Source organism: Pseudorasbora parva, chromosome 23 (genome assembly GCF_024679245.1).
Source record: "Pseudorasbora parva isolate DD20220531a chromosome 23, ASM2467924v1, whole genome shotgun sequence".
In the NCBI taxonomy this organism is placed as follows: Eukaryota; Metazoa; Chordata; class Actinopteri; order Cypriniformes; family Gobionidae; genus Pseudorasbora; species Pseudorasbora parva.
This window is the reverse complement of record NC_090194.1, coordinates 18,587,298-18,609,061: the sequence shown is the minus strand read 5'-3', so window position 1 is coordinate 18,609,061 and position 21,764 is coordinate 18,587,298. Positions and strand designations below refer to the sequence as shown.

General features: G+C 36.5%; 1 protein-coding gene across 1 annotated transcript in view; it reads left to right on the top strand.

Moving 5' to 3' along the window:
* The first annotated feature begins 836 nt into the window (after positions 1-836).
* Positions 837-21,764, top strand: part of LOC137062960 (ephrin type-A receptor 5) — a 121,439-nt gene continuing 100,511 nt past the window's right edge. The window contains exons 1-2 of the mRNA XM_067433927.1: positions 837-1,144; positions 9,059-9,123. Coding sequence (XP_067290028.1) covers positions 1,054-1,144; positions 9,059-9,123 — 156 coding nt within the window. The 5' untranslated portion in view covers positions 837-1,053. The remainder of the gene's footprint in view (positions 1,145-9,058; positions 9,124-21,764) is intronic.

Here is a 21,764-nt window from a genome sequence, read left to right as displayed (position 1 = left end):
TCCGTTTGTGTGAGAAACCGAACAATATATATAGGCTATATATATATATATATATATATATATATATATATATATATATATATATATATATATATATATATATATATATATATATATATATATATATATATCACTCACATTTGCGGCCAATTTGTTGTCATGAGCCGCAGGGTTTAATTTGAAGTTGTTTGTGCGTTTTTTTTTTTTTTTTAACTCAGAGAATTACACCCCATTGACATGCATTATATGACTGGCACGGTGCAACGGTTGGAGTTGAACATCTTCATTTGCGTTCCACAGAAGAAACAAAGACGCCCACATCCTGGATGCCCTGGGTGTAAGCAGATACATATCAAATTGTATTTTTTTAGGTGAACTATCCCTTTAATTTAATGTCTTCTTTATAGATACATAACCACTATAGACATGTTTTCTAAATAACCATAAAACAGTTGTGTAGAATTTAAAGATGGTTGGATGATCTTGGTAATGTAGGCTACATACGTAGTTATTTGGGCTTTTTAATAGTCTGCATCAGGACTTATAACCAATACTCTAATGCTCTATGGATATATACATGTGCAAATATATCGTTACCTTTTGTAATGCTTCATAAAAGTGTTCCTTTATTAGGCTCATTAGGAAAATTGCCGTGTATTAGTCAAACACGATCAATATAGACCTAGGATTGACACAATGTGCACAAAGACGTCATTTTTGCCATTATTCGTCTGACTTACACCTTCATTAGTCTAGATGAGTCTCATGTCATGAGCAGTCATTGATGTCTATTGGAGAGCTGTAATCGTTTACTCCTCCTCCTCCTCCTCCTCATGCTGTCGGCTGTGTGGGTGTCTGACAGCTCCGCGAGTCTCAAACCGGAGCGCTTCAACACTCACCGCAACGTGCGCGCCGCTTCTCTCCGCTCAAATGTGTTTTTATTCCTGCGTGTCCACGGTCAGCGGTCCTCATGTCCTCCGCGAGTCTCTCAGGATCGCTTCAGTGCTGATGTGATTTCAGTGCATTCGTTCATTTGACACATTTCTTCAGTCGATGAGTATGCGTTCACAGTGGAGTTACATCGCCTGGATTTGCGTCTTCAGTCTCGGCGCGTTCAGGACTTTCTGCATTCCTAGTAATGAAGGTAAGCCATGGGCTTTGGAAATGTGGTATTTGCGGGGATATAATGGTTGACACTGGAAGCCGCAAAGAGAACATACAGTTCTGGAAGTAAAGGTTCTTCAATGGTTTGGCAAAGAACGCTTTTCTTATTCAGAGCCATTTTTTAATCCATTGGTTTCTTGCTGCTATATGGTTGTTTGGAGAATAATACAAATGTTCTTGATGTTTCATGACATGTTTCTCAGATTTCGAGGTTTCTACATTACAGGTATGCATTAGTTTATAAATGAAAAGTAAAAAAATACATTTTAAAAGTTATTTGTAGAACTTAAACGTTCTCCAATGAAATCAGACTGCCAAACCTTTTTGGTTTTAAATATAACCATTATTATGTTTTTAAGATGCATTATCATGGCCAAATTTTACCATTATTCTGACTGTCCCTATTTGACATATCCTATTAATTGTATACCCTCATTATAAATACATAACTGCTATTTCTAAATAACCATGAAACATTTGTGTAGAACTTAAAAAGTTGCCATTAAACTGTCAAACCCGTTATAGATAGATAGATAGATAGATAGATAGATAGATAGATAGATAGATAGATAGATAGATAGATAGATAGATAGATAGATAGATAGATAGATAGATAGATAGATGACCTTATCACATATTACAGTCAGGGCATTATAAACAGGGTTCACAATATACACAAGTATAAATTCATCAAACACCCATCAGATCTCCTCTTGAACGTTTCATGGGTCTTTCTCTGTATTTTATGGTATACACGGGTACGTGTGGCTCTACACAGGTTGAAATGCTATGCCGTTTGTGACGCATTATGTAATATATAGTCCACAAAGCCAGCAATAATTTCAAACCAGACCAGACCAGCAGAAGTTCCTGCCTCAGTGATTATACAGTTCACCAAACTTCCAGCCTGGTGTTATTTAAACATCACGATACCGCACACTCACTGAAAGCATGGATAGAAGTCGTGAAGTGTGTTGTGAATTGCTTCATTTCCTTTGAACGTGTTCAATGGAGTCCTTTACAGATTTTATGAATTGCGTTGTTCAATAAGAACATCCATTCAAAGATGAGCAGAATGACAGCATGCTATTCGCTTAATGCTTAATACTTAAAACAAGTTATTAATGTCGATTCAGTAGTCCATTCTGTAGCATATTCTTTACGACACGGATACTGAATGCTAGATTATTGTAGGATGAAAAGGAATGCCTATACAATATGATTTCTACAATGCATTTCTACAGAGACAAAGATGAGGCACTTTATGAAGGTTTTAAATATATATGGTCTTTTCAGAGGTTAAATATGTAATAGGAAGAATCAGATAGCTTTAAAACATGCATTGCATTGGACCACAATGGCACTTTTGGTTAAAAAAATAAATATTTTTTGTGATATAGCTGTACACGTGGGATGGCGAATTTGCATTAGAGGCATAGAGACAAAGGAAACATAGACACGGAGTGCACCAAAGTTCCCTAAATTTGCTTTGTAGTGTGCAAAGAACAATAGGCACTATTCCATATTTTACAGCTTTATTTCTCAGGAGACAACAGTGAATTTGCCTTTCAAACCTTTCAAACTTTTTGACATTTTAACTAGCAAATATTTATAAAGATTTCACCCGCTCTAACCATGGGAAATGTCAACAAATTATTTGCAACTAAAATTAATGTGTTCCAATTTATCACTCGGGCTGAAGTGCTCAGACTATAGAATATGTAAATATTATAATGAGCAGAAGTCAACATATGGATAGTGCAATGACAAGTGTGGGGATGAGTTGATTGATTGTACGCTGATGATGGCACAATAAAAATGAGAGCAGGATGGGGGGAGGGCGCTTGGGTGCCTACACAGACTGGCACAATGGCCCGGCAGACGCGGAAGGACAACGGCCACTTGAGAATCACAATAGCTGCGAGTATAGTCGAATTCGAACGAACCTGTCGATTCTGAGAGCCGTGACCTACGGTGAACTGTAATCTGTAGGGCAACGTGCTTTAAAAACACTTTAAATGAACATGAACAATTTTATCCGTTGCGTTTGGATCGTTTAACCTTGAGTATTCCGAAGAAGAAAAGCAACAAATCATAATATTTGCCAGCTAGATGTCCCGGAGTCAGTGTTTTTTGAGAATATTTCTTTCATGGCTTACTTTTTATGTTCAGCGTTTAAATTTGTATTCTTCCCCTCTCAGAGTTAGATTTCCGTATCTTGCACCTCTTTAAACGCTTGTACTTGCCTAAGGATGGACACAACCTCTCTTTTATCTAGTTCAGAACTGTATTTCTTCATGCTAATTAGATTTATGTGATTCTCCCCAGGATATTTTTTTTCAGTTTAAGTAGGACAATGCACATCAATGTCTGTCATTCAAACGAAAGACATTTTAGACCTCATTTTAAATGGGCCACACGGACTATTTCATTTGGTGTTAAAATCAGATTAAATGTAAATGTAATTCAGTGTTTTTTCCCCTTCTAATGTGTAAGTCTCAAAATTGGGGTTACATAAGATACGATCTTATTGATTAGGGCATGAGGGAAAAAAATCCTGGTAATTACCCGTTTACATATTTTATGTATAAGGCCGTAACCACCATAGACATTTAGGGGGACAAACTGCCCCCCCCCCCCCCCCCCATTTTTTTTTATATATTGCCAAATATTTTATATTCTTGCTTACTGTTGCCCAAAAAACAAGTGTGAATTCCAAAGCAATGCTTTAGGTTTTAAAGTGTAAGAAGAATTCCTAGTAAGATATAAGTAGCTAAAAAAATTATATTTGAACACTATTGTACTACACACTTACCTAAAGGATTATTAGGAACCATCTGTTCAATTTCTCATTAATGAAATTATCTATTCAACCAATCATATGCGAGTTGCTTCAATTCATTTAGGGGTGTGGTCCTGGTCAAGACAATCTCCTGAACTCCAAACTGAATGTCAGAATGGGAAAGAAAGGTGATTTAAGCAATTTTGAGCATGGCATTGTTGTTGGTTCCAGAAGAGCTCACAGTCTGCTCAGTGGGATTTTCAACACAACTATTTCTAGGGTTTACAAAGAATGGTGTGTAAAGGGAAAAACATCCAGTATGCGGCAGTCCTGTGGGCTAAAATGCCTTGTTGATGCTGGAGGTCAGAGGAGAATTGGGCGACTGATTCAAGCTGATAGAAGAGCAACTTTGACTGAAATAATCACTCGTTACAACCGAGGTATGCAGCAAAGCATTTGTGAAGCCACAACACGCACAGGTGGATAAGACCCCACCGGGTACCACTCATCTCCACTCGAAATAGGAAAAAGAGGCTACAATTTGAGTCTTGATTTCTGTTGAGATATTCAGATGGTACAGTCAGAATTTGGCGTAAACAGAATGAGAACATGGATCCATCATGCCTTGTTACCAATGTGCAGGGTGGTGGTGGTGGTGTAATGGTGTGAGGGATGTTTTCTTGGCACACTTTAGGCCCCTTAGTGCCATTTGGGCATAGTTCAAATGCCACGGCCTACCTGAGCATTGTTTCTGACCATGTCCATCCCTTCATGACCACCATGTACCCATCCTCTGATGGCTACTACCAGCAGGATAATGCACCATGTCACAAAGCTCGAATCATTTCAAATTGGTTTCTTGAACATGACAATGAGTTCTCTGTACTTAAATGGCCCCCACAGTCACCAGATCGTAACCCAATAGAGCATCTTTGGGATGTGGTGGAACAGGAGCTTCGTGCTCTGGATGTGCATCCCACAAATCTTCATCAACTGCAAGATGCAATCCTATCAATATGGGCCAACATTTCTAAAAAATGCTTTCAGCACCTTGAAATTAAGTAAGTTCTGAAGGCCAAAGGGGGTCAAACACAGTATTAGTATGGTGTTCCTAATAATCCTGTAGGTGAGTGTAGATACTATATGTTAAAAACCGTCAGTAAAATACAGTGATGCAAACTAAGCCTACTTAAAAGGATTGTTCACACAAAAATGAAAATTAAATTTTATCTGCTTACCCCCATGGCATCCAAGATGTAGGTGTGTTTGTTTCTTCAGTAGAACACAAATGCAGATTTTTAACTCCAACCGTTGATCGTATAATGAATGTTAATGGGGTGCAATTCTATGAGAGTTGAGAGTAAAAAAACACACATACATACAAATCCATATTGGTACAAAAACCACTGAACAGTTTTTGTTTATTTTTACCTTATATCAGACAAATCTCATCTAGTATTCTCCAGCGTCATTATATATATATTGTGGCACCTACCTTGCTTTTGAACTAGATTTTTATTGAATTTTCGGCATTTTTAATTGAAAATATGCTATAATTTACATGATATATGTCATTCATAATGTGACGAAACGATAAACAATTAGCATTTTTGACAAATTGGAAATAAGTGCAATTGTATGCATATTTTTAAAATAAAATAAATTTTAAATAGATTACTTAACAACTAGGTGACTATCTGACTTAGAGTACTTCATACCGTTCTATTTTCTTTTTCTTTATTTCATTAAATACCTTTTAATCCTTTAATTATTTAATTTATTTATATAAAAAGACTAACACCAACCATTTTTTTAAATAAAAATAAACTTTTGATCCTCACCAATGTTCAGTACATGGCCTTGCTTTTGTGTTCTTTTTTTTTTTTAGCTCCATTGTGACATTTGTGTTGGCTTTTAAGTCATTATCTTTTTTTTTTATATAGTTTTGGAGCCAAAAATGTTATTGTTATTGTGAGTCATCTCACACATGCTAAATAGTCTCACCGCACAACCTTTGATCAACACAAGGTCAAATTAAAATTCAGCCCATATCGGGCTGTGAATGTAAAGGTCATCTAATTAGCTGTGGCGGTACTCATTCGTAAAAGGTTCCAGCAGATAAAAAAAGGACCTGTGACCTACTCTGCGTATCAAATACTGGCACAATAATCTAAAAAAGACAGGATTGTTTTATGGACGTCTCACAAAGAATATGCACCCAATTTAACCAAGGGCAAAGATTAGGCAAGAAATGTTTTTCCTTGTTCTATTATATTTCCTATAGGTTTTTTTTCTTTTCTTCAATGATTGTTCTCAGTGTTGTTCAGACAGATTTTGATCAATATTGTAACGAGCCAATGTGATTTTGTTGGTGTTCAGATACAGAAGTGTCTGGATGCATAATATTTTCCATCTGGGATTGATTTTACCTTTATGAGGGTTCCCCCCTCAGACCATATGAGACACACTGTGTTCAAATCTTCATTTTGGATTTTCCATTACAATACACTCTCCCTTCTAAATATTTAAAATATGAAATATAATATAATATTATTTTGAATTTCAATTAGATTTTTTGACACTTGTTGCAGTTTTGACCCAAGTCCTCATTAATTTTTGATGATATTAAAATGTCAACATACTGACAGCATCTAAAACACATTTACATATGTGCAACTTTCATTGATTATTGCATTCATTAAATTCAGTGATTTTAGTGTATGCAATTAATTAAATGTTTAATGGCATAACACTTAAAATCTATTTTATACACCTTATGTTCATGTGCTTTATTGATTTACGTACAAATGCCTACACAGAAATTAAATTAAATGAAGGAAAACTTTCACGAAAATGATTTATGCTTTTCCAACAAAATCTAATTGGTTTGATATAATTTGTTGTAATCTTGATGTGTGAACTTATAATCATTTAGTCAATATTACAACAAAGAAATAAAGTAGGACAGAGAGGGGTAGAACTGATGACCATATTAAGTCTATGGGAACTGTCAAAATAATTTATTTTCTTTATTTCTATAAAAACTATTAGTCAGCATCACTTGTTAAATGTAACATGCAAGTAATGATCAAGTAAAGCATTTCTTATCATTGGCATTAGCACAGTTACAGCTCATCGAGAACAGCACAGCCTAACCGCAAGGTCTACACTTCACGATAATGGTAACCTCAAAAAATCGACACAAGAGTACACAACTTTTAAATATCAAATATAACTGTCTAATATAAAATCAAACGTTAACAGGTCTTTCCCTTCACTAAAAAACACATTAAACAGCACTTAATTTCAACATTTACTCTCCTGATCCATCCTTATGCAAAGCATGCTGGGAACTAGAAATACACTGCCCAGTTCAGTCAGCGCAACATAGTAGTAGTCCCTACACAAATGGTTTAGGTTACCTTAACACTTTACAAATTTTAGTTCATTTAACATAATACAATTGAGTAAAATGGCAATTCGGTAAAAAACTAAAGATTTGTGTTGTTTCAGCTTATTTTATGTAAATAAACTGAGCAAACAGCTAGAATATATATATATATATATATATATATATATATATATATATATATATATATATATATATATATATATATATATATATATATATTTTTTTTTTTTTTTTTTTTTTTTTTTTTTTTTTTTTTTTTGAGTGTAATTAAAACAAATTGACTCAAAGGCTATATGTTCACACTGCAGGCAAATCAAATCAAATCTGTGTTTTTTTGTTTTTTTTTCTCTCAGACTGTCCACACTATTAACTGCAAGTGATTTGTGTGTCCAGACATAACCAACCTGTTTGCATGGATTGCTTTGGTAATGGTGTAGGTGTACTAAAGTATGTGATGAGGCTTTTTTTGTAAAAACAAATGCAGAAAAAATGAAGGTGCATCATCTCACCCTCCAAATAAGCGGTGCAGAACTCCTCCATGGCACTGGAGTCAGGACAATGACGAAATCGGACATACCATTTGAACACTGTATGAATGCTACCATACCCAGTTTTGACGTTACTATTGTGCGTCGCCTTAAGAGTGACACAAAAAATAGTTTGAAATCAGATTTGGGCAGACCGTCAGACTGAGACACACCTGTAAAAATATGATTGAAATTTTAAACCACCAAATCTGATTTCATGTTTTATTTGCTGTCCAGACATTCAAAACCCCATCTGGATAAAAGCAGGATATGCAATTTATTTATTTAATTTCCCCCAAAAAATGTGCTGGTAGTCTGATGGCCTAAATGAACTAGATTATATTTTTATGACGATATAGCATTTAATATATATATATATATATATATATATATATATATATATATATATATATATACACACACACACACACACATACAGTATGTATATGCAGATATCGACAACAATATGACAAAGGTGATACAATATCAACAAATGGGATGCGATTTTAATTAAAATATATATTTTTAAAGTTGTATGTATGAACACCTGTCCAATCTAATTAGCTCACCCTGAACTAGATGATATTGTGACACACATAATGTGAAGTACAATTAATGAGATAGTAATTATAATTAAAATACAATTATTAAAAAAAAATGGAGAATCTATAGTACAAAAACGAATGAAGACAATATTGTGATAAAGGAAAAATACAAAGTTCTGTCATTAAACTCTAGACGGTGCTGGCTGACAGGCCCTTAACTCAGTGTGCTTGCAATCACATCATTTTCTATAAGGCACAGCTGATTGGTTCCTTCTGTATCAGTAGCCAATGAGATCGCTGCTAGACAGCATTTGCTACAGTAGTGCCAAGCAGTTTCAGAAACCCTCCCCCTTCCCCAACTCCACTTGTATAGATCTGATATACAGGTAATTAATGTATGTTATTTTGTATAGCAGAAGCATGTCTTTCTTGCTCACATCATCGTGTTGTGTATGTATAAATATTGTCCAAACATTTAAATATTGTCATATTACCATGCCAAACACTAAAAGAGTTTTAACGACAGAACTAATGTGATCTCTGAAGTTGAGCAATCTGCATATAAATATTATTTTTATATTGCTTTCTCCAGATCACTGACTTTTTCTTGTTTCTTGTTCTCCTGCAGTGAACTTGCTGGACTCCCGCTCTGTAATTGGTGACCTGGGGTGGGTCGCCTACCCGAAGAATGGGGTGAGTTCCACACATCTTCCTGTCTCTCTGCACTTTGAGTTAAGAGCTGGCTTAGAAGAACATCTCAAGGTCTCCAATTCCCTTGATGGCAGAAAAGACAGTTTCAAAGTGAAAAATAATAGAACGTGGCGAGCGCAGCACAGGGAGAGAGGGAGTACGAGAGGTCAGAGACAAACAGAGACGAAGGGAAGCCCTTTTTGTTCTAAAAGAGGCACAAAGACACACTAAACCTGCTGTTCTAATTTCTTTGTGACGCTCAGAATGTAATTTATTTCTGTCGAGCCAGCCGATTGGTAAACCCTGCAAACAATGTGTTGAATTTTAATGACAAATGGCCAACTTTCTTTTTTTTCTATTTCCTTCTGTTGTTTAGCATAAGATACATTGAGAATAACAAAAGTGAAGAAAGCTGAATCTGGATGAAATGGTTTGTCAGCAGAAATGGAACATAGGTGTTGAGTATCTTGGTTGTTTTTGACAGGCTGTCGAATGAATAAGCAGCTACAAACTCGAACAGAACAGGAAAATAAATATCTCAGTATTCTTTTAGGTCTGTCAGTATCGTGCTGTTTTTACACCCGCCCCAAACAACTTTAACGTCTTATCATGACATCACCCAGTTCTAGTTTGCTGATACAAGAATAGTTCAGCGATCCAGGGTTCACTTCTAGTTTTGCACCCCTGCTAAGCTATCACTTGATTTTCAAGATTTGGTAACACTTGTTTTATTTTTTTTTTGTTCTGTTGGCTATTGTAACGTTGCACTCAATGGTGCACTATGTAGGATTTTTGCAGTAAAATATCCAAAAACCACTAGGCCAGTGTTATAGATTTTGTTCAGCTGAGTTCTTACAATATCCCAAATGTTTCCAACTATTTGTAAATTGTGAGAAAATAGATATTTTAACCAAGGAGCCGGGACGTCTCATGGAGTCGCCTGTCAATTGCATTATATCTGTTACCCTCTGTTTCCGGTTTCCGTTTTTTTTTTAATTTGGCAGAAACGCTTTACTCTTAGCAGTGTGTGTCCCAGCAGCCTCTGAGAGAATGCACAGAGTAACGTCATAAAACACTTAAATGTATCTAATTTAATAAACAGAGCTGTGTTACCTCATACTCATGACCGGAAAAGTGGAAATGGTGCTGGTGACTGTGTCCCGTCATAATAAAAGTCCTGCTGCTCGTGAGCCATGTGTTCGGCTACAATCGCTACACCGTCCTTGCTCCACTCCTTTGATTCTCGGCCCTGCTCTGCTTCATACTACAGCACCATTAATAATCACGTCCATGAACATGATTTCTGCCTAAGTCCTATCCCCTGCCTAAGTCTTTTCCACCGGCTGTGAGGTGAAGACCACATGTCCCAAGATTCTGAGCTCAAACTTGCCGTCATCAAACTACCATCAAACTATCAAACTCTAGCGGACGGAAAAATTTCACAGTGCAGCTTTAAAGGGTTAGTTCACCTAAAATTTAAAATTACCCCATGATTTACTAACCCTCAAGCCATTCTCGATTTATATGACGTTCTTCTTTCTGACGAATACAGTCAGAGTTATAAAAAAGAAATGGCTCCTGGCTTTTCCAAGATTTATAATTGCAGTGAATGGCAGCACAAAATTTGAAGACCAAAAAAGTGCATCCATCCATTACAAAAGTAATCCAAAAAAATATTTAACACGTCCATATTTAACACGTTATAAAATAAAATATCTAACTTCCAGCGAACCCCCTTCCATATTGAAATTACAAAGAAAGTGTAACGCTTCTTGCAGTTTGAAATGCTTACACAATGTCTGATGTCATTGTCGCGCCAGTAATGCTTTTTTCCGTAAGTTGAATACGGAAGGCTGTCTGCCAGAAGCTAGATATTTTACTTTTTAAATATGTTAAATATGTTAAATATGGATATTGTTCTTAGTAAAACCAATCTATTCTCTTCAGAAGGACTTTATTAACCCCTTGGAGCTGTGTTGATTACTTTTATAATGGATGGATGCACTGTTTTGGGGTTCAAATTTTGGGCTGCCATTCACTGCCATTATAATGCTTGGAAGAGACAGGACTTTAAAAAAAAAATATAACTCCGATTGTATTTGTCTGAAAGAAGAATGTCAGGGTTCATATTGGATAGCTTGAGGGGGATTAAATCATGGGGTAATTTAGCCTAGAAATCTAGACGCACCCTAGCGGCAGCAAATCTAATCTGCCGCGGGTGTCGACTAGCAACTCTCAATACACTTCTGAGCTGTAAACGCCAAACACTGGTCGGGCCAATCACATCGTGTATAGAGTCGGTGGGCGGGGCTTAACATAATGACGGCCGAGTTGCGCTTGCGTGCTTCTAGTAAACAAAGAAATGGCGAACGGCGGTCTTTCGAATCAGCTTTGACCACGACTCTGGAAGACTTGGAGTTAAGCTTTTCTCTGAGAAAAGAACAAAGAACGGCACTGAAGTCATTCTTAAGAAGGGAAGATGTGTTCTGTGTTTTGCCGACCGGATACGGCGAAAGTTTAATCTATCAACAAGCTCTGCTTCACCTTCATTGCTCTGCTTGGTTGTAGCGATATCCTATCGCGTGCAGAGGGAGTTTGAAAGGCAACCGTTTATCTCGCCCCTCGGATTGAGCCCTGTCAATGGTGAGTTTCCAGATCAAACATCTTTATGTGGGTCTGGCTTGACAGGCTAGAGGCAATTTTCATTTTTGGGTGAATTATCCCTTTAAGTGTCAACTAACTGTTATTAGACTGTTTTTAGACTGTCTGCGTAATATCTGCTGACTCTTTTGTTGTAATGGCCCACCAACAAACATTCTACTGTTCATGAGTAACTTCGCAAGTACATGTCAACTTATTATAACCCTAACACTATACCAGTCTACTAATACTCTATTAACACTCTAATGGGAGTTAGTAGACATGTAGGTGCAACATTACTTTTAGTCAACAAAATGTGTTAAAGGGACCATCAAATTAAAGTGAAACCCAAGATTTTGTTTCGAAAATTATATTTATGTTAAACACTGTTATTTCTCCTTTCTTGATATCAACTGGCTTGTCCCAGCTGCTGTTTAGAGGCCTTTATTGTTATAATGTGGCCTGCATCCAGTGTTGTCAGTGTTCTGTTATAGCTTAATTCAGTTTCCTGTTGTGATGGTAAAAAGGAGCGCTTGCATTGTGCTTACCTGCACCTGCCCTCCAATGCAACAATGCAGACCAAACAATAGATCCTAAAGTCTCCAGGCACGCTGCATAACACCTGTTATAGGAGACGATTATTCCTCCTTTGAGATGGAAATGCAAACATCCTTTCACGATATCCTGAATATGATGTGAAATCTGGGGAGCGATAAATCAGTGTCAGATACATCAAAAGGCTATTCAGAATCTTCTCAGTGGTTATAGAGATTAAATGATTTTTGCTCTATTATTAGATGTTCAAATTACTCAAGGGTGGCACTTGCAGTCGAAGATTATGTCAGCAAGCCCGGGATGCTAACTAGTCTTGCTATTATGCAAGACATATTGAGTTTTGATCGAACAATTGATTTAATACGCTGGCTGATTTGTTTTGCTACATTGATTTTTTATTCTCCAGTCAGATTTGTTTTATGACACTCACTATTCATAAAGATATTCCATTTCTTACAAGTGCATCTAGTGAATATTTTTTTAACACCATTTCAATTGAAATTAAGGTATTAAAGGCCTTTAATATATATATAATATATATTTCTTTTTTTTCTGAATTTAAATTTATTTATTTCAGTAACATTAGTACAATGGTCCACTTCAGATATAAGTAACTTTGCAACTCTACTAATCCAAACCTAATAGTCTACTTGGCTAGTTGAGATGTAGTTGCAAAGTTAATTACAGTTAGTAGAATTTCTAACTGTCCATGAATGTACCATCAACTGTTATTGTAATAGTTATATTTGGTAGGGGTGATACAAAAAAGAAAAATGTCTCATTGAAAGAATACACTTTTCAAAGAAATCTAAAGAAGTGATTTTTTGATTTTATTATTATTTAAAAAAAAAAAAAAAAAAAAAAAAAAAAAAAATATATATATATATATATATATATATATATATATATATATATATATATATATATATATATATATATATATATATATATATATATATATATATATATATATATATATATATATATATTTACTATTTATTTAAAAGATTGTATTATTATTTAAAACAATAACAAATTAAATCAAAGTTGTGCGGCGCGATCAACATTCATAAAGGGAAAAAAAATTAAAACAAAAAATACAAAGAAAAACATATATAGATTACATCATAAAGAGGGCCCTTCTTACCCTGTCAAGCTCACCATTGACAGCTCAATCTGAGGGGCGAGATAAACGGTTGTCTTTCAAACTACCTCTGCACGCGATAGGATAGCGCTACAACCAACCAGAGCTACGAAGGTGAAGAAGAGCTTGTTGATAGATTAAACATTTGCCGTATCAGTTCGGCAAAACTCAGAAGACATCTTCCCTTTTTAAGAATGACTTCAGTGCTGTTCTTTGTTCTTTTCTCAGAGAAAAGCTTAACTCCAAGTCTTCCAGAGTCGCGGTCAAAGCTGATTCGAAAGACAGTTTCTGTGTTTACTAGAAGCACGCAAACGTCAACTCAGCCGCCGCCCACCGACTCTATACACGATGTGATTGGCCCGGCAAGAGTTAGGCGAATACAGCTCAGAAGGGTATTGAGAGTTGCTAGACGACACTCACGGGCAGATTCGATTTGCTGCCGCTAGGGTGCGTCTAGTTTTCTAGGCTAGGCCCTTCTGTGAATGTCTCTTACAATATCATATAATTTTGCATTTATTAAATGGTTTTACAATATTATATTGTGCGGATGTAATTATGTTCAATTACTCAGCTGTTTGTACGTCTATATGGTTTTTTAACATTGGCAAAAAATACTGTAGCAGGACTATATTGCAGTGACAATATCAGATGGTAATACATTGATATGCACCATTATACTGAATCATTGCTATGTTCATATACCATGGTATAAATCTTTTTTTTTTGTGTGATTGTCACACACAAATAAAGTGCATATGCAAGTGTACAGTGAGTGATATTGTGAAGTGAGTGAGGTGACATATAGCCAATTATGGTGTCCCATTAGTGCTCTGGGTTTCAACTATCCAAGTGCACACACAGCAGTGAGTACTGAACACACCCAGAGCAGTGGGCAGCCTTTTTTTTTTTTTTTTTTTTTTGTGGAGCGATTGGGGGTTAGGTGCCTCGCTCAAGGGCACCTCAGTTGTGAGATAATGAGAGTGGAAGAGAGCGCTTTTCATTCACTCCACCCACCTACACTTTTCCGCCGGTACTGAGACTCGAACTCACGACCTTCGGGCTACAAGTCGGACTCTCTAACAAATAGGCAACAACTGCCTAATGTGTAGATCGCCATTACAAAATGGAGCGTACATACAAATTGCGGTTGGGAACTCTCAAAGAGAGAGTTCCCACTTGAAACGAAAGCTATATATATATCAATAGTTCACATTTTTTTGTTTGTTTGTTTGTTTGTTTGTTTTTGACCAAAGGTACTGTGGTTGGTGGTAAATGTTGAAAAATTCCCAGGAGATTTAGGATTATGTGAGTTAGGGAAGAGACCCTGGTTTCCGGGAAGCTTGGGGTGTTTGCTATGCTGTTAGAGTTGACTACACTCACAATCATATTAATTCAACAGAGCATCTGGCGTGTGAGATGGATTTAGCAACAGCTCAGCAGTTTCAAGAGACTCAGTAAAGCCTGTCTCTAATGAGAAATATGGCACATGAACCCTCTTAATTTATCTAGGTATTGGTTAACAGATCATTGAGGTTTTAACATCAAGAAACCTAAACCACACAAGGATTAGCATATTCTTACATAAAACCTGTGGTCAGACATTTGCTATCTCCATCTTTTCTATCTATCCTAGAGTCTCCATATATTCTAAAGCAGTATCCTTATTGATACACAATTGTGCACAGGAGACTCACAATTGATGCCCAGATATTAGCATGTTGCTAAGCTAACTGCATCACACTCTTAACATTGTGTCCACAAGACCTGACATGATAATGCAAGTAATTGAAGGTATCTCTTCCATGTTAAGCTGTGTTTTTTGCCTTAACCAGCTGTGACCACAGCAAACAACAGACCATTTTGTCGGTTGTTGGTTTCTGTTTATGCAACGTTGCTCCAGGTAGCCCTGAACACACTGAAATAACGCTTGTTGTGTACATTAATTGTCAATTATAGACATGTTCGGTGAGTAACGTAGCGGCACAAAAAAACAACAACAACAACAACTAAGTAATCAGATTATAGTTACATTTGAAAAAAAAAAATATTGGGAATGCTATCGGGATTACAATGTTTTCACTTAAAACTAAATGCAGTGGTATTTTGACTTTTATAAAGTTATATTGACAGTAGTGATGCTTATTTCACCGTAAAATGCAACAAATGTGCGTCACTCTTTTACTTTCGTTTTCAACAACTATGTATATGTCTCATTCTCGTTCAGCTCCTAGTGGTCATCACATAAAACACACACACAAACATGTCTGGTTCATTATCTTTGTGGGGACTGTTTATAGACGTAATGGTTTTTATACTGTAAAACTGTACATTCTATTCCCTTACACCGCCCCTGCCCCTAAACCTACCCATCACAGGAAACATTCTGCATTTTTACTTTCTCAAAAAAACTCATCCTGTTTGATTTATAAGCCTTTTGAATAGTGGGGACAATATAGTCCCCACAATATAGGTGATCTCCAGTTTTACTATCCTTTAATATAAACGAGGACACACACACACACACACACACACACACACACACACACACACACACACATGTTGGTCTATGTGGTTTACAGGGACTCTCCATAGGCGTAATGGTTTTTATACCGTACAAACCGTATTTTCTATCCCCTTACACTGCCCCTGCCCCTAAACCTACCCATCACAGGAAACATTCTGCATTTTTACTTTCTCAAAAAAACATCATTTAGTATGTTTTTATGGCCATTTAAATTATGAGGACATTTGATATGCCCTCATAAACCACATTTATAGTGTAATACCAGTGTAATACCTATGTAGTTATACAAATTTGTGTCCTCATAAACCACATAAACAGGCTCACACACACAAACACACACACACACACACACACACACACACACACACACACACACACACACACACACACACACACACACACACACACACACACACACACACACACACACACACAAAGCCATTATTGCTTACAGCTGCAGTCCGTAACTTTTTGCGCTCTAGCAGTTCATAAATATAACTGCATGCTTCTTGCGGAAGAACATTACAGCCAGAGCTACTTCTCTCTGTTTATGTCTATAGCAAGTCATGCAGGGACTGTGCTCCTCCGCAGCGGTTCCTACCAGACCGGTCTAAAATAGTTCCAATATAAACACTTATTATAAGTGTATCATAATGATTCAGGGTAAGACACAAGCACAGTTTGGAAGATGGATTCATGCTGTACATTCTCATTATATCATTTTTTGTAAATCTTGAACACACAAAAAAGTTACGGACAGCAGCTTTAATAACTTATTAGCTTTCTAAAAATATACACAAGCTAAACAGAAATTATTCTGATAAGAATGTTTTCCAACCTAATGATAGAAATATTAATGTGTCATCAGGAACTAATGTGCAGACTCTCATTAAGCTATGCAGTCTCTTCCCTTGTTTAAGCACTAATGTAGGCAAAACAGATCTGAGAGAATTTTGAAAAGGAGAATTTAAAAAAAAAAAAAAAAGGAAGGGGAAAATGAACCGTGTGGAAGCGTTTTACTAAAATAGTTGGATGAATAAGGGGATGGGTATGTGATATGTAACAGCTGTGAAGCGCTGGATTTGACAATTAACTCACTTTGCCTATATCCAGACTTAGCTGGATTTCGAGAAGTGACAATTTATGTTTGAAACGTGTTTCAGTGTTTACCACACACTCTTACAACTGAACATTAAAATAGTTGTAATGTGACAAATAGTTGTAAAATAGTTCAAATTTATAGTTGTAAAATAGTTGGGTGCAGATATACATCTGATAAAATCATAGGTTTGATTGGGGGGTGATTTAGTTGACACAGAATTATAGTTAGTAGAATTAACAATATTCACAGAATCAAACAACCATTCAACGTAAAAAACTGACAGAAACTGAGGGCTTAAATACATGTGGAAACAAAGGAGCTTAACAAGGCACATGTGAATGGGATGACCCAATGACACACATGGGAAACCAGCAACTAAAATTAAAACTAAGAGTCAATACACACAGAGACGCATTTAGTTATATACGTAAAACAATGTGTATTTTGTCGACATTTCGTCCAGACGGATCCGGCATTTTTGGAGCCTGAAACTAATTTATTTTTGGGTCCCAGAGTAGATAAATCTGAAAACGACACACCTTGCATTTTCGCGTGAACAGGCAATCCATAAACTTCGTGAAACGATGATGTCACCGCCACTTGTGTTTCGTGTGTATGCAGATATTTCTTTCGACAACGTCTTGTTTACAGAATTTATTTTTTTTAGAACGAGGAAAAAAAAAAGAGTGGATATGGAAAGCTCTGGCTTCGAGTGGATGTGGCCTAAGAAAAAATAAAATAAAAAAATCCTGACACATACAGTATGTGGCCTTAAAGGAATCCAAAAGTAATCAGATTACATTACTTTCATATTGTGGTGCTTGGATTACATTACTGTATTTTCTCATGAAGTAATTTGTAACTGTAACCAAAAACGTTTTAAAGTAACCCTCCCAACTCTGACTATAGATGAGGAGACACTTTAGAAGATAATAATATTATATTAAATGACAAATTGATAAGGTTTGGAGCAACTTGAGGGTGAGTAAATGATGAAAGAATTTTCATTTTTGGGTGAACTGTCCCTTAATGTTATTAGAGTGCATTATGGGATTCTCTGCTAGCAGTTTGGTAAACAATGCATATAATATAGCATAATGTTGCTGTTTAAAATGCTGTCTAGGTAAGCTCACTACATTTTGCAACAAAACTGTTATATAGTAACTGTTTAAATTCTTGTTTGCATGGTTCACATTGATAAGGCAATTGGGTTAGATGCTCGTTTTTAGAAGACTCAAAAGCTTTTGGGGCTTTTGGATCTACAATCAGCAATCTGTACTGGCAGGTACATCACAAAATACCAGCGATTATCTTTCTTCCCCGGTTTGTTTGTTTTCAACCCTGGCTTCATGCTGCTTTAACCGCTGTCAGAACAGGCCAGATTTGCCAAGTCAACGAAGCGGTTTACAGGAGCTCAGCTAAATCCAGGCTTTGTGCAGGCCTAGGGCACCTCTGGCTCACACTGCTGTCCTTTTTTCCTGTCTCTTACTGAAGGGGGAAAACTCATTGACGTGATGCTCAACAGAGGAACCGCTTCACCCACCCTGAAAAGTCACATTCACGTGTCCCACCACACTCTCACGCAAAGAGCCAAAATCATAGCAGGGAGTTGTTTTAAACCATGCTTGTCAGTCATGTTCGGCTCCACCCCCTGTGGACCCTGGGCGGCAATGACAGGGATGGCTGGGCGATGGTGATTGGTGGGTAATGAAGGGTTATTGTTTGAAAGTCAGTGGGTCGTACTTGCTCGTTCTCTGTGGTGTAGCATCAGTAAACAGCCGATGAGGAAGTGCTCTGGGAGTTGGGGGTTATGGGTAAATGCATGCCTATAGCACATGCTAACTCACACTGGGAGAATTGAGGGTTTTAGGGGCAGAAAACATTGGTAAATAAGTGTGTAGGGATAGCGGAGGGAAGGATTTAAATGGAGAGAGAGAAAAGGGAAAGGGTCTCAGTAGGGGATGGTAGGAAAGAGAGTTTGAGTGATTTATAGCACAGGAATGTATATGCTGAAAGGCCTGACAAGTAAACTAGCCACAGAGGTACTGCAACAAAAAAAATATATATATATGTTTTTTCATATGGTATGGACACATAATAGCATAGATGTCCAAGCTCCACTGACTATTGTTGTTAAAGTGTTAGTTCGCCCAAAAAAGAAAATCACTCCCCCTCATGTCGTTGAAAACTCATTAGACTGTTGCTCATCTATGAATATACAAGTGATAGATGCTATTCACCACAAGGGAAAAGTGAAGTGACAGTATTTATTTAGATGCTGTTTATACTTAGTGCAAATAGTGGCATATATATACTATTAAGGACTATTATTACTATTTTAGGAAGTAAGAGTGGAATTACTGATGGCTTGTTTCAGGCAGTTCAGAATCAGTTATTTTCTTGGTAACACTTCAGTATGGGGAACACATATTCACTATTAACTAGGACTTTTGCCTCAATAAACTTCTAATTTACTGATTATAAATAGTTAGTAAGGTAGTTTTTGTAGCATTTATGTTTAGGTATTGGGTAGGATTAAGGGATGTAGAATAAGGTCATGCAGAATAAGGCATTAATATGTGCTTTATAAGTACTAATAAACAGCCAGTATCCTAGTAATATGCATGCTAATTGCATTCTCCATTCAGCCACACTTAAATATTGCAATTTTGCAGACTTTTTACATTCAAAAAAAGTTATAATTAATAATAATAATAATTCATTACATTTATATAGTGCTTTTCTAGACACCCAAAGCGCTTTACATATAGAAGGGGCAATCTCCTCAGCCACCACCAAGTAATATATTATAAGTTATATTATACACTACATGAAACATTTTTACTACATCGAAATCTGTTCATCAAGAACCATACCTCTTCATAAGACATGGATTGAAATGCTTGACTCATTGTGATATCAATGTTTTTAAGTGTGTGGTGTTATAGACTTTCAGTGAAGGGACAGAAATCTCTCAGATTTTATTAAAAATATTGCCATTCGTGTTTCGAATATGATCAAAGTTCTTATGGGTTTAGATTGACGAGGGTTAGTAAATGACAAAATCATTTTAATTTTTGAGTGAGCAAACTTTAAAGTTCATGCCACAATGAAATGTCTATCATTCTCACTCTGGTGTCATTCCAGACTGTCTTCCATGAAACACAAGGGTTGTTTAGTAGCATTTCATGATACGCTTTTCCATTCAATGATTCAATGAAAACATACCAGAGAACACTGAAACAATGGTTTAACATTCAGTAAATGATTCAAGTAATTTCCTTTTTTTTTCTTTGCACTAAATGCACCATCTGGTTTTAAGCTATCTTAAAGTCAAACCCAGTCTGTTAACCTCCCCTTGACTCATAGGGACTAATTGGATTTATTTCATCACCCCAGAACTGGGCCAATGTCAGACCCAAAACTAAACTTCTAATACAGTTACAGTTACTCATTTTTTTTTTTTTTTTTGTCTTTTTGTTTTTACATAAGCAGCATTACAATGGAACTTCAGCAAAAATAAGTAATTTGTCTTACTTTTTTTTTCCACTTGTGTTGTGACATTCAACGATATATGCTATTATGCTATTTTAAAGGTGTCAAGAACTGTCTTCTTAAAACAAATGGTACTGTTGTCTGAGGTCAACTAATGATGTCCATGTGGTTTTTACATTCAAAAACATCATAATGAATAAGTAATTATAATTTCTACACTGGTTTTGAGGCTCTCTTCCGAACGCTGGGTTTTGGTGGGCGTGCCACACTAAAGACTTGGAAGTAAACACCCATGGCTAGGATTGGATAAGATTTGCATATTTAGTGAGCTTCTGCTTCCCTGTCACTTCAGTTCACATTAAGGGGGGCGATTGTTTTGAAAGCGGTAACCAGAATGGTTTTCTCGATCACAGGGCTCGTAGACGTCTTAATCAAACACACAGAATTATTTATTTCTTATCCACCCACTTGAAGCACTCACACATGCGCTTCAAATATCAAGTCAAGAGAGTGAACAGTGCAGATCAAGAAAGGAATGCTATTTCACTATTTAAGATACACCGGGCCTGCCAACGGGCTTATGTTTTGGTAGCCCGTCTGGAAAACGCATAGCCCCAGGATGTTGGGGTTTGGGCGTCGTGACCCATTCATGTCCGAGTGTTACCCCGAATCGCAATGAACCAACAAACATGAAATCTAACATGAAATATCACATATAAAAAGGTGTGTTGCACCATTCCTGTCAAATACAATACAAACGATTCTTTACAAACGATTCCACGGTAAAATGAACCGAACACGCGTACACGTCTTCCCTACGTGAGCTGGAACTTCATTAACAATAAAGTTCAACCACAAATTCCCTAATATTAGGATCCGAAGGAAGCTTATGCAGGGACTGTGTTCTTTCACAACCAAAGTTGATTTCTCAATTCATCACCCCTTTAAAGTTTCCTTATTTAGTTTAGGAGGTCTCCAACAACAGCTTTACATGCATAAAAGGTCAAGTTTCATTCAAAATATCCTGGCTCTTCCAAGCTTATAATAGGAGTGAATAGTAGCTTAGATTTTGAAGCCCAATAAAGTGCATCCATCCATCATAAAAGTAGCCTAATCCAAACGGCGCTAGGGGCTTAATAAAGGCCTTCTGACGCAAATGTGAATATCCATGTGTATAACTTTAT